The sequence below is a fragment of the Rhinoraja longicauda genome, chromosome 21 (genome assembly GCF_053455715.1).
Source record: "Rhinoraja longicauda isolate Sanriku21f chromosome 21, sRhiLon1.1, whole genome shotgun sequence".
Taxonomy (NCBI): domain Eukaryota; kingdom Metazoa; phylum Chordata; class Chondrichthyes; order Rajiformes; family Arhynchobatidae; genus Rhinoraja; species Rhinoraja longicauda.
In genome coordinates, this window is record NC_135973.1 from 31267094 (window position 1) to 31280328 (window position 13235).

Below are 13235 nucleotides of genomic sequence, written 5' to 3' on the forward strand. Positions count from 1 at the left end.
GGGGGTAGTTGAGGCTGATACCATTTAAAAGGTGCATGGATAGGAAAGGTTTAGAGGGATATATGGGCCTAACGCAGGCAGGTGGGGATAGTGTAGATGGGGTGTTGATCAGCATGGGAAAGTTGGGCTGAAGAGTAGCGTTCAGGCTGTATGACACTATGATTACTGTAAACACAGTTTTGAATGATGTGGCTAAGTGTTGCATTAGTGGGATGAATCTGTCAGTTTACTGTTGTGCATTGCACATCATTGCCAATAAGTTGCTTTGGAGATTTAATATTCATTTTCTCTTGTCTAGGTGGCCCAGACTTGGACAATGCTGAGGATTGTGTATTCCAACCCAGGTGCCATCTCAGCTGTGAACTTAAATCAGAGTATTGGCAAGAGTGGAGGGTTGCCTCTTATGAACAGGTAATTGCTTGGGGGGGATATAGTGCTCCCATTGTGGAATTATTTTTCAAGATCACTTTTCGGGACTACAAACTTGCACTTGTTTAGTTTAACTTAGACACTGGTTGAATTTATAAATATGTTTTTGTTGTAAATATGGCTTTTTTAGTTTAATGAATTATTGTTTTCTATTTTGAGGACCCTGCTTCAGTTTTACTCGAAGCGGGTGAATTTTTGGGTAAACTTGTTTATTCAATTTAACATAACTGATTGTGTAGGAAGAAACTGCAGATGCTTGTTTAAACCGACGATATACAGAAAATGCTGGAGTAAATCAGCAGGACAGGCAGCATCTCTGGAGAGAGGAATGGGTGACGTTTTTGGTCGAGACCCATCTTCAGTGCCTATCTGTCTAACATAGCTGATTAATCTCATCGATGTTTTATTTCCATTCAAAGTTTTAAGGAGATCTCTGCACCCCTTGGCAATGAAACCAGATTGGAGAGAGGAAAGGCTGAAAATCGACAGGAAGTTAATCACATAGACCCCTCAAACCCATTGATCACTGCGAATGAAGGTACATGTAGTGGGACTTGAGCTGAACTAAAGTTAATCCAGTTACTCAATGATATGCATTTCTACTTTGCTTATGATTTGTTAGTGCTGAAGGTTTGGCATCAGAATCGTAAAAGTAGGCCACTCAGCCCTTCAAGCGTGCACTGCCATTGAGTACGATGATAGCAAATCTACCCTGGCCATTGCCAGATCCTCATCGCCTCCAATCTTTCAAAAATGTACCTACGTTTTCTATTGATTTACCATCCCAATTCCAGAGATTCAATGGTTTCTGTGAAATGAAATTTCTACGCACCTCAGTTTTAAATCATGAGTTTCAAGGTAAGCGCCCATGTCTCCATGTTGTGGACCCCCTACCAGGAGAGCATCTCAGCATTTAGTGTGCTGTGCCCCAAGGATATTCTACGTTTCAATAAGTTCACCTCTCATGCTTTAAAACCTGAAAGGATATAGACCCTACCTGATGGGTTAATCCTCTCAACACAAAAGTTAGCTTCATGAATTTCCTTTATGGACCATCTCTAATTCTATTATATATTTTCTTGTGCAGGAGGACCAAGACACAGTATATATATTTTTCCACCCTGAGGGTGATAGTTATATGGAACGAGCTGCCAGATAAAATAGTTGAGACAAATACAATAATATTTAAATGACATTAGGACAGGGACAGGTATATGGATGGCAACGGTTTAGAGGGGTATAGGCTAGGCAAGGACGTGGGATTGGGTTGGATGGGGCATTTTAGTCAGTATTGATGAGTTGGACCAAAGGGCCTGTTTCTGTTTCTATGTGAACTTTGGATATGGCTTCATTAACAGCCGACACAATTATAATAGAACTTACCTATTTCTAAATTCCAATCTCATTGCAATAAAGGCCAATAAGCTGTTTGCTGCCTTAACTACTTGCTACACCTGCCTGCTGACTTTTAATGATTGTGCACAGATTTATCAAATGATTTCCCTTTCATCATAATCATGCAGTGTGGAAACAGGCCCTTCGGCCCAATTTGCATTAACTGCTCTATTCCTCTTTTGGTCTTGTAACACCTCCATAAGACCATTCCTCATCCTGCTGCATTCCAAGGAATAAAATCCTCGTCTGCTCAACCTCTTTCTATAGCTCAGGCCCACGAGTCCTGGCAACATCCTCGTAAATCTTCTCTGCTCTCTTTCCAGTTTACCAACATCTTTCCTGTAACGAGGTGACGAAAACTGAGCACAATACTCTAGATGAGGCCTTACCAATGTCTTGTATAATTGTAACATGACCTTCCAACTCTTTTACTCAATACTCTGATTCAGGCCTTTTTGACCACCCGATATATTTGTGATGCCACTTTCAACGAACTATGTACTTGCACTCCTAGATCTCTCTGCTCTACAGCACCCCCCCCCCCCCCCCAAGAGCCTTGCCTTTCACTATGTAGGTCCTGCCTTGTAAGACTTTCCAAAATGCAACACCTCGCATTTCTCTATTAAATTCCATCAACCATTTTTCAGCCCACCTGCCCAACCGATCAAGATCTTGCTGCAATTTTCTACAACCACTATGTACAATACTACCCACTTGTTCATAATGATCTATTTTAAATCAAACAGAAATATTGGGGCATAAAGTATGTACCTGTCAATGGATAAAGATTGTAAAACTTCACCAATTTACAGTCCCATTTCTTCTGTCCTTGTGAAAAACAAAATTGGAATCTGGACGGAAGCATGATATGAAGTGGAAGTTATATTCTCCTCATGATCTTACTAGGACTGCATCTTAATATGTTGCTCAGTTTAACTTCGTTACTGCTGGTTATATTTTCTCATAGGCAATGGGTTTTCCACGAGTAAAGTATTGTTCACCCTTTTTCATATATAATCTGATTGAGATGTTCCTTGTGCCACAGAGAACGAGGAAACAGAAGGTAGTGATGTGCCTGCAGATTATCTATTTGGAGACGTGGAAGGAGATGAAGATGACCTTTACATGGTGGATCATGAAAATGCTACAGGTGAGCACTTTTTCACAAAAGTATCAAGCAGAATTGCTGTTGTTATCGCACGGATCTCCAAGTCAAAAGGGAAAATGGAAGATCTGTCTTTAAACAATTGTTATTTATAAACAGAGGTAAATATTGATTTCCTGACAATCCTTGGGCGATTTTCATTAATCAGTGGTGTTTACAATTGGATGTTATTTAGAGAGTTAGTGGAGGCTACATTTGTGCAGGAAGGAATTGCAGATACTGGTTTAAACCGAAGAGCTGGACACGAAAAGCTGGAGTAACTCAGCGAGTCAGACAGCATCTCTAGAAAAGGAATAGGCGACGTTTTGGGTCGCGACCCATCTTTAGAGTCGGGGGAACAGGAAATGAGATGTAGATGGTGATGTAGAGGGAGATAGCCAAATGAATGAAAGATATGCAAAAGGGTAACGATGATAAATGAAACCGGCCATCGTTAGCTGTTAAGTGAAAACGAATACAGACAATGTCCAGAATTTTTAAAAAAAACTTTTTCCTGCAAGAACTTTGAAAAGGTTTCACTAGTTGTATCAAGGTCTATTCTCATACAGGGAGATCCTGCAAGATTGATTTTTCAATAGATTGGCCAGTGTTAAAAATGGTGGTTTCTCTAAACAACACTGGAGTTGTCCATATTGCAAACTGAATGTACTTTCTGGTTAAAATTACTGATAATTTAAAAATACTGATAAAACTAGTGCCCTACGGTATTTATATATTTAAATATTTTTGCATAATTCCCTATTTGTAATTTCCTTGCAACGCTTTGTAAGTTGCAAATCTAATTGTGTAAAAGTCTGAAACAAGCTATAATGTCAGACATGCGAATTGAAGTGTTAGGTGTCATGCCTTGTACGGTACCTTTATTGGAAGCATTGCTGAAGATGCTACAATGATAGCAGATCACTGTGCGAAGCATCCTGTGGGTTATGTAGTGAGCCTATGTAAACATGGCAATTATTTGACCTTCCCTGTAGATGTTAAAACACCTTGCTGCAATATGGTTGCCAGCTTGTGTTTCATTCTTTTTTAATTTTAGTTTGGAGATACAGCGCAGGCCCACTGAGTCCGTGCCGACCAACTATCCCTGCACACTAACACTATCCTACACACAAGGGACAATTTTGCATTTATACCAAGCCAATTAGCCTACAAACCTGTACATCTTTGGATTATGGGAAGAAACGAGCTTCCCAGAGTGAACCCCCACGCAGGTTACAGGGAGAAGGTACAAACTTCATTCGGACAGCACCCGTAGTCAGGATCGAACACGGGTATCCAGTGCTGTAAGGTAGCAACTCTACCACTTGCAAATATTATTGATGTGTGCTTTTGAATGCCTGAGCTTTTAAATCAAGGCTTCACAGCTCTACACGATCCTCCCTTTGCTTAACCTTTTCATAAATATATCAAATATAATATCACAAATTGTTCAGTGCTTGTTTTGCAGCAAGCAAGAATTGAAGTTTGACAGTGTCTTTAATCTGGGCTCTGAGATAAGCTGCAACGTCCACAGGAACTGCTTCTCGTGCCCATCAGCACTCAGCTTCAGGTTTCTAGTCCAATAAAACCTCAGCCAGCACACTCCCAGATATGTGATTGCATTGCCTATGTTGTGCAGAATTGACGTGACTTTGTACATCCATATATAACAGTGCTGTTCTTTAATGAGGTCCTTGTTCATTTTTCTTGCTTTTTAACAGCAAAAACCAAAATGTTCTTACATGCTGTCTTTCTGTCTGTTAGCAGAGGAACACGAATATATTTTGCCCCAGGAAGCATTTCAACTGCGTCATGAAATTATAGATAACCCTTCTGTGCCAGACCATCTGCAGGATAAAGTGGAGTCTCCACATGTCAGTGGAAATGAAACGGAGACCGTGTGCTTAAGCCCGATTGAATCCTTTTCCCTTATGTCAATCTCGCAGCCTCTCTATGATGCCTACCTGCCTGCTGATTACTTTAATTCCCTTGTTAAAGACATGTTGCATTACTATGCGGAGCAGGGAGATGTACAAATGGCTGTATCTGTCCTTATTGTCCTTGGTGACCGTATACGGAAAGAAATTGATGAGCAGACACAGGTAAAATTTAGATATTAAACGCGGTTGGAATGGGGGTGTGGCACTTAACTCGGGTCATGGCAACAATTTAAAAAATGGGTATTATTTGTGAGCAAAATCACTTCCAGTCATGTGACCCCCACAGGAGGAAATTTGGTCTCACTTCACACTAGTATTGAACCTTAATATATGTTTGTTTCTTTAAAAACGACTTGGTCTCGACCCGAAACGTCACCCATTCCTTCTCTCCAGAGATGCTCCCTGACCCGCTGAGTTACTCCAGCTTTTTGTGTCTATTTTTGGTTTCAGCCAGCATCTGCAGTTCCTTCTGGCACCAAGCAGTCCTCGTTTTGCAGTTTTATTGTGATGTGCCAGACAAGACTATTTCTGAAAAATTTGCAGTCCATTTAGTTGAGAGGCCAATTTATTGCTTTCTTCATCAGGCATTACATAAAGTCTATAATGCTAATTTATTTGCAGTGGGTCCAACTCGTTCACGCTATATGATGTCTACATGAGCTGGTCTTATTTGCCCGTGTTTGGCCCATATTGCTCTAAACCTCTCCTATCCATGTTCCTGCCTGAATGTTTTTTTAATTATGAGAGGCATAGATTGGATAGACAGAATCAATTTCAAAGGATGGAAATTTCAAATCCCAGCAGGCAAAGTTTTAAGTGAGAGGGGGCAAAATTTAAAGGAGATATGTGGAGCAAGTATTTGTACACAGGCGTGCCTGGAACATGTTGCCGGAGATGGGGGTGGAGGCAGGTACAATAGTGGCATTAAAGAGACTTTTGAGATGCAGGAAATGGAGGGATATGTATTATGTGCAGGCAGGTAAGAGTTGGTCTTGGCATCTAAATATTGTAATTAACACCACCCCCCCCCCCCCTCTACAGCTTAGTCTGGAAGCTTGTTCTATATACCCACTACCGTGCGCGCGTGCGCGTTTGTCTGTCTTCTCGGATCCCGCTCTTAAATCTCTCCTCTCACCATAAATCTGTCCCCTCTAGTTTTAGAGTCCCCTATCCAGGAGAAAGACGGACTATTCACTTTTTCTGTGCCCTTCATGATTGCCGGTTGATACAGTCCAAACAATATGTTGTTAATGTTTGAATATTAGGTATTTTGCTTATGTTAATGGTTAACTAAATTATCAGATTAGATTTAAACTTTATTTTGTGTGGTTTTATCTCTAAAATTGTAATTACGAGATATTCTGCATCCTGGAATTATTAATCACGTGACATTTCCCTGGCGTTGAACATAATTCATGCATAGAATTTCCCTACCTTGTCAACATGGACTCCTGTGCTGCACGATGTGGCAGGTTAATGGGTTGCAAATAACACTGCTGCCCTGCACTGTTCATTTTTCACTGTACATGTGACACTAAAGTATCCAACATTATTATGCTCTCCCGAATTAGTTTGTTCTTGCAACGCAAAAGGACCTAAAAGTTCTTGCAAGGTGCTACTCTTGATTTGCCACCCTATTTAACATTACACCCATATCAACCTCCCCTTCCTAGTTTTACTCCTAGACAGACATGTCCATCCTTCCATCCGTCCTCCGACATTTTCGCCACCTCCAGCGGGATCCCACTACGAGCCACATCTTCCCATCTCCACCCGTTTCTGCTTTCCGCAGAGACCGTTCCCTCCGCAACTCCCTGGTCAACTCGTCCCTTCCCACCCAAACAACCCCCCTCCCCAGGTACTTTCCCCTGCAACTGCAGGAGATGCAACACCTGTCCTTATACTTCCCCCCTCGACTCTGTCCAAGGACCTCGACAGTCTTTTCAGGTGAGGCAGAGGTTCACTTGTACCTCCTCCAACCTCATCTACTGTATCCGCTGTTCCATGCGTGGACTCCTGTATGCGAGACCAAGCGCAGTCTCGGCGATCGTTTTGCTGAACAGCTCCGCTCTGTCTGCCTAAACCTACCTGATCTCCCGGTTGCTCAGCACTTTAACTCACCCTCCCATTTTCCCCACATTGACCTTTCTGTCCTGGGCCTCCTCAATTGTCAGAGTGAAGCCCAGCGCTAATTGGAAGAACAGCAACTCCTATTTCGCTTGGGTAGCTTACACCCCCAACGGTATGAACATTGACTTCTCTAACTTCAAGTAGCCCTTGCTTTCCCTCTCTCTCCAACCCTTCCCCTTCCCAGTCCTTCTACCAGTCTTATTGTCTCCGACTACGTTTTAGTTCTGTACCGCCCACTCCCTGACATCAGTCTGAAGAAGGATCTCGACCCGTAACGTCACTCTTTCCTTCTCTCCAGAGATGCTGCCGGTCTTGCTGAGTTACTCCAGTATTTTGTGTCTATCTTCCCTCCGTTTCTTTGGATGATGACTTTTGTTAGAGGATAGAGTGCTATAATTTGTGTAGGTCCTTTAATATTATTCGATTTCCTTTAATGTTGGCTTGCATCTATAATTTTGGCAGTTTTCTCTTCTACTTTTATGTTTTCTGTTTCCTTTTATTTAGAACCTGGGCCATTTGTTATGAGTGTTCTGCCACTCCAGAGGCCCCAATCCAACAAGAGGCAGCTTAGATTATCTTGTATTTTTGTATCCCTGCTTCTCCCGATTACCAGGTTGATCTACTGGAGTTTCTGATATTACAATCTTGCCTACAAATTGACATAATTAGCTGAAGATGGGGCTGTCAATACCTTTTGTGACTTGTTCTGAAAGCTCCAGTTCCGCCTTTGGCTTTGTCCGTTTCTCTTCCCCTTTTTAATAATTAAGCTTAATCAGATGTATGCAATTCCCCATTAAGCCGAGTTTCAAATCTTAATTGTTTTTTGACCAAATACCAGTTCCTATTCCGTGCTTTTTCACGTTGGAAGTCCTATCCATCTCAACACTTAACTATAGCTCAGAAGATAGGGAGTTATCTCAGAATTTGCTTGTTCCATCTAAGATGGACAGCCATCCAAGGGCGTGCAGCGTAGGTTTACTAGGTTAATTCCTGGAATGGCGGGACTGTCATATGTTGAAAGACTGGAGCGACTAGGTTTGTATACACTGGAATTTAGAAGGATGAGAGGGGATCTTATCGAAACGTATAAGATTATTAAGGGGTTGGACATGTTAGAGGCAGGAAACATGTTCCCAATGTTGGGGGAGTCCAGAACCAGGGGCCACAGTTTAAGAATAAGGGGTAGGCCATTTAGAACAGAGATGAGGAAAATCTTTTTTAGTCAGAGAGTTGTGAATCTGTGGAATTCTCTGCCTCAGAAGGCAGTGGAGGCCAATTCTCTGAATACATTCAAGAGAGAGCTAGATAGAGCTCTTAAGGATAGCGGAGTCAGGGGGTATGGGGAGAAGGCAGGAACGGGGTACTGATTGAGAATGATCAGCCAGGATCACATTGAATGGCGGTGCTGGCTCGAAGGGCCGAATGGCCTCCTCCTGCACCTATTGTCTATTGTCTATTACTCATTAACCACTGGATTTATTCTATAATGTTCTGGCCTCACGGTTGTTACGTCAACTAAGACAACTAATTTCTGAGAAAAGCATCAGTTCTGAGATCTTGAACATTCTTGCTTCTCCTGCACCACCACTTGTCTATTGAAGACAACTTTCAGCCACATTGCCATTACATCCTCTTTTGTTTAGCTATTTCACCAATTTTGAAACATACTTTGAACCAATGCTTTCCAAGTTGTTCCTTCTACATTATTATTACATATTAGAAACAAACAACTGCAGATGCTGGTTATCCAAAAAAAAAAGAGACAAAGTGTTGGAGTAACTCAGCGGGGCCAGGCAGCGCCTCTGGAGACCATGGATAGGTGACATTTCGGGTGATGACCTTTCTTCAGACTGACCCAAAATGTCACCCATCCATGCTCACCAGAGACGTTGCCTGACGTGCTGAGTTACTTCAGCACTTTGTGTCTCTTTTTTAATATTAAATGTTATGTACTCACTTGTGTTTAAGAGTTTGAAATGTTTCATGTAAAATACATTGAATGAACTGTTCTGGTAAATATTAACCATAGATAGCATTGTGTATTTAGAAATGTCATTATTTGTTGCCAGGAACACTGGTACACGTCGTACATTGATCTGCTGCAGCGGTTCAAGCTGTGGAACATCTCAAATGAAGTGATCAAGCTGAGCACGTGCAGCTCCATCAATTGTTTTAACCAAGCATCAACCACTCTTCATATCAACTGCAGCAACTGTAAACGACCAATGAGCAGCAAGGGCTGGATCTGTGACAGGTAGGCTGTGTCTCTAGTCACTACCTTTTCAGAGAAGCAGAACCCAGGAAGGTGCAATCTGATAGCACACAAAATTCTTATCATTGAACTGTGCTGGGGACAAACAAAAAATGTTCATTGCTAGTTTAAAAAATCCTTTGTCTGAAACCAACAAAAGCATGTTTCGCACTAAAGTAAAGTTTGTTACGCTGCATTCTCAGTCATTCCTGGTATAACACAAAGTTGTGAAGGCGCTTTATAAATGCAAATGTATTTAACACGTTTGTTTAGAGTTTAGAGATACAGAGCGGAAACAGGCCCTGTCGGCCCACCGGGTCCGCGCCGACTAGCGATCCCCACACATAAACACTATCCTATACCCACTAGGGACAATTTTTACATTTACCAAGCCAATTAACCTACATACCTGTACGTCTTGAGGGTGGGAGAAAACCCACGATGGTCACGGGGAGAACGTACAAACTTCGTACAGACAGCACCCGTAGTCGGGATCGAACCCGGGAATCCGGCACTGCATTCGCTGTAAGGCGGCAACTCTACCGCTGTGCCACCGTGCCTTCATTTGATTCACGTTTGAATCACATTTGAGCAACTTTGGGTTTTACTGAGAAAACAAAGTCAGCATTTTATGTAGCACAGGAATGATTTTATTTTTTGGGGGGTTTGGGGCAGAAATAATAAGAGCAATGTTGACAAAGTCAAGTTTTGCCAACTTGGGAAGTGGTGAAAATAGCAAGTTCTCCAACCCCAGAGATTTTATGATCATTTGCAATACAACCCAGGCAATCATCTATCTTTAGTGTATCTTTTTACATCTAATGTAGTGAATCACACTTGCATAAGACCAGCAGATCCTTGAAATGCAGGTAGCATCCTACAGGATCATCCATCTTTCCTCGCCTTCCACTTTGGGTCATTGGAATACAGTGTAACTATATTCGAGTCTGCAAATTATGGCTGGTGCCAGAAAGAGGATAAACAATGAACACTCCTTTACCAGATCTGGGGTTCAGAAAACTCCCTGCTTGTGGTCCAGCAATCTGCTCAGCCTAAGACCCTTGTCACCTTCTTGATCTTGATGTCCCATGTGTCCATTCTAATACACGAGTGGATTTATTCCATTGTAATTATATATTTTTAACCCTAAACAATATGAACTAGGCATTTATAATAAGATCATAAGTTGCAGGAGTAGGTGTACAGTTTGTTACAGTACCTCGTGTCTTTGATGGAAAAAAATAAGAGGGCAGGTAACATGGATATATTTAAGATGCCTTGTGGTCTCTTCTTAGTGAAAATAATGCAGTGCTGTTTTTTCATTATTGGCTTTTGTAAATAGGAGTCAAGTTACATTATCAATGCATTCTCCTATTAAATAGTACTATACATTAAAAATCTGAAGACTTGATGTTACAGAAAACACGTTCTAACTGATACAAGTAAGGGTATTGTTTCCCAGATTGCACCTGTCTCTTGCCATGTTTCTGATAGAAGGATGGAAACATATCTGTGGGGACTGAGACCACCGTGTGTACTCAATATGATGTAACCGCTAATGTGATATCTACTCTCTTAACCCTGTTTTTCATATGGTTCTTTTTGCCTCAGGTGCCGCCAGTGTGCCAGCATGTGTGCTGTTTGCCATCAAGTTGTCAGAGGGTTGTTTGTTTGGTGCCAGGGATGTAGCCACGGTGGACACCTGCAGCACATCATGAGCTGGCTAAGGACTAGTTCACATTGCCCTGCTGGATGTGGCCACCTGTGTGAATATACCTGAGAAGGCAGACCTCAAACTCTCAAGCGAGCACAACACGACTGTCTAATACATGGGCTTCTGCAAATGGACACCATTCCTGAAATTGTTTTCAATGTGCAGCATTTTTTTTTTTTTTTAAGTGGATTAAATGAAAACGAACTCATTCACCAGAGAAAATTTACAGCTAAATTCAGAATGGAAAATCTAACAGTTGTTAGAAGTGTATTTTCTTTTCTTGTTTTCTTCCCCCCACAGTCTTGTAACTGTTTTGTTGACATGATGTGCTCCAGCGCCAATTGCAAGGAAAACCTGCAGTGAACACACCTTGCGCATAAAGCAACCGTCACTTGTTGACAAGTGCTTGATTATCACCCGGGCTTCGAGCAGAAGCTGAACTCAGCTATTATGCTAATTAAAACAGCTGGCACTGATTGGAATGCGAGTGGGAGTTAAACCATTTTAGGATGGGACAACAGGGAGATTATTTCTATATTCCAGGACTAACTTCATGTCCAAGAGTTTATTTACATGAGTAGTGATCCGACCACAACCTCACCAACAATGTTTAAGTATTTTGTTTGACCGTTTGTGTGTGGTCAGCGTCTTTTGCATCTTTTGAAAGAGTACGAATATTCTCAGTCAAAAAAGCAGACTATTTACTGCCTTCTGTGTCCTATATAACTTGTGCACAAATTCTACGATGAAGCTGAAGTGGAATGACAGGGTTGATGTGTTGGACATTTATTGGTGAAGGGATTAGGGAATTTAGGACATCTAATTCAATGGAAGAGCTGTCCAGGGGCCACAGTGGATCATGTAACAAGCAGCTGCTTTCCAAGCAGAGTTTAAAACGTTTCTTATTTTTACCGATACAGTGTGTAAACGTGTTCGAATTCAAGTCTGCTCTGATCATACACCTGAATGCTTGTGTAGCATTACTGTACAACGATCAGATATATCAAACTTGTGGTTAGAAAGCTCTTACCTGTTGTTAGTAAGGTCCAGGAATGTACTATTTCCCATTGATTGGAACATTAGCAGTGATTCAACACGTTGACCAAAGAAATAATGTAATCTTAAAAGTGGGGCATTGTGAATTCAACCATATTGTGCCTAGCGTCAAATGACAGTTGCCATACACCTAAATTACTGCCACATTTAGAAAAAGCGATAGAGTCATAACATTGAATTTTCATAGCAGCCAAAGATTGTAATAGAATGAATGGAACTTCTTAGAAGGCCCACGTGCATAACATGATGCCAATCAGTAAAGGGCATTCTTTCTCAATTCCCTGGGCAACCTGTCATGTTCCACTGGCTTTTTGTTTGCTCGGTAGAATGGTGCTGTGTCTACAGGTTACATTCCACGCAAGGGGAATTTGTGTTTGAACTGTAATGAAACATTGAAGTTCTGCAGTCCAGCTTGCATTTGTTCTCTGGAGTAGGAGGCTATAGCAGCCATTTGAAGGTGAAAATATAGTCTTCCTTACACTTGTAATAAATCCTATTTACATTGATATTTCTTAAGACTAGAATATTTAAAAAAATATTTATATAAAGTTTATTTTACAATGTGGATTGTGAATCCTAGAAGTAACTGCTGTAAAAATGCATACAGTATAGTAAATATATTGACAGCTGGAACTTTTTCTTCAGTGTTATCTCTGACCCACCATGTGAGTCTCCTCATATTAAAGCTACTTCTGACCAAGGTTGTGATCATCCAGCCTCATTTATTTTGCTTGAATTCCACTTTCTAAAAGCTAATTTCTTTCCGTCCCTTTGGGCAGTTTTGATACATTTCAATGAATTGCAGCTACAATTACTACCAGGCACGGTAGCGCAGCGGTAGAGTTGCTGCTTTACAGCGAATGCAGCGCCGGAGACTCAGGTTCGATCCTGACTACGGGTGCTGTACTGTAAGGAGTTTGTACGTTCTCCCCGTGACCTGCGTGAGTTTTCTCCGAGATCTTCGGTTTCCTCCCTCACTCCAAAGACGTACAGGTATTGTCCCTAGTGTCTATAGGATAGTGTTAGTGTGCGGGGATCGCTGGGCGGCACGGACTTGGTGGGCCGAAAAGGCCTGTTTCCGCGCTGTATCTGAAATATAAATAAATAAAATAAATCGTTATACTTGTGTAAGACAGTTAAGCTGTTTTGTTATTTAGGTGTGTAATCAATACATTT

The 13235-nt window shown here is 41.5% G+C and overlaps 1 protein-coding gene across 5 annotated transcripts in view; it reads left to right on the forward strand.

Annotated features, from left to right (window-relative positions):
- wdr24 (WD repeat domain 24) overlaps positions 1-12750 on the forward strand; it is a 33001-nt gene extending 20251 nt beyond the window's left edge. For 4 of the 5 annotated variants that reach the window (XM_078418230.1, XM_078418229.1, XM_078418231.1 and 1 more), the window contains exons 5-10: positions 299-411; positions 849-967; positions 2870-2974; positions 4733-5070; positions 9108-9292; positions 10901-12750. In XM_078418230.1, the coding sequence (XP_078274356.1) occupies positions 299-411; positions 849-967; positions 2870-2974; positions 4733-5070; positions 9108-9292; positions 10901-11069 (1029 nt within the window). In that variant the 3' untranslated portion in view covers positions 11070-12750. The remainder of the gene's footprint in view (positions 1-298; positions 412-848; positions 968-2869; positions 2975-4732; positions 5071-9107; positions 9293-10900) is intronic. The other variant, XM_078418233.1, reaches the window with a different exon arrangement.
- The last annotated feature ends 485 nt before the right edge of the window (positions 12751-13235 follow it).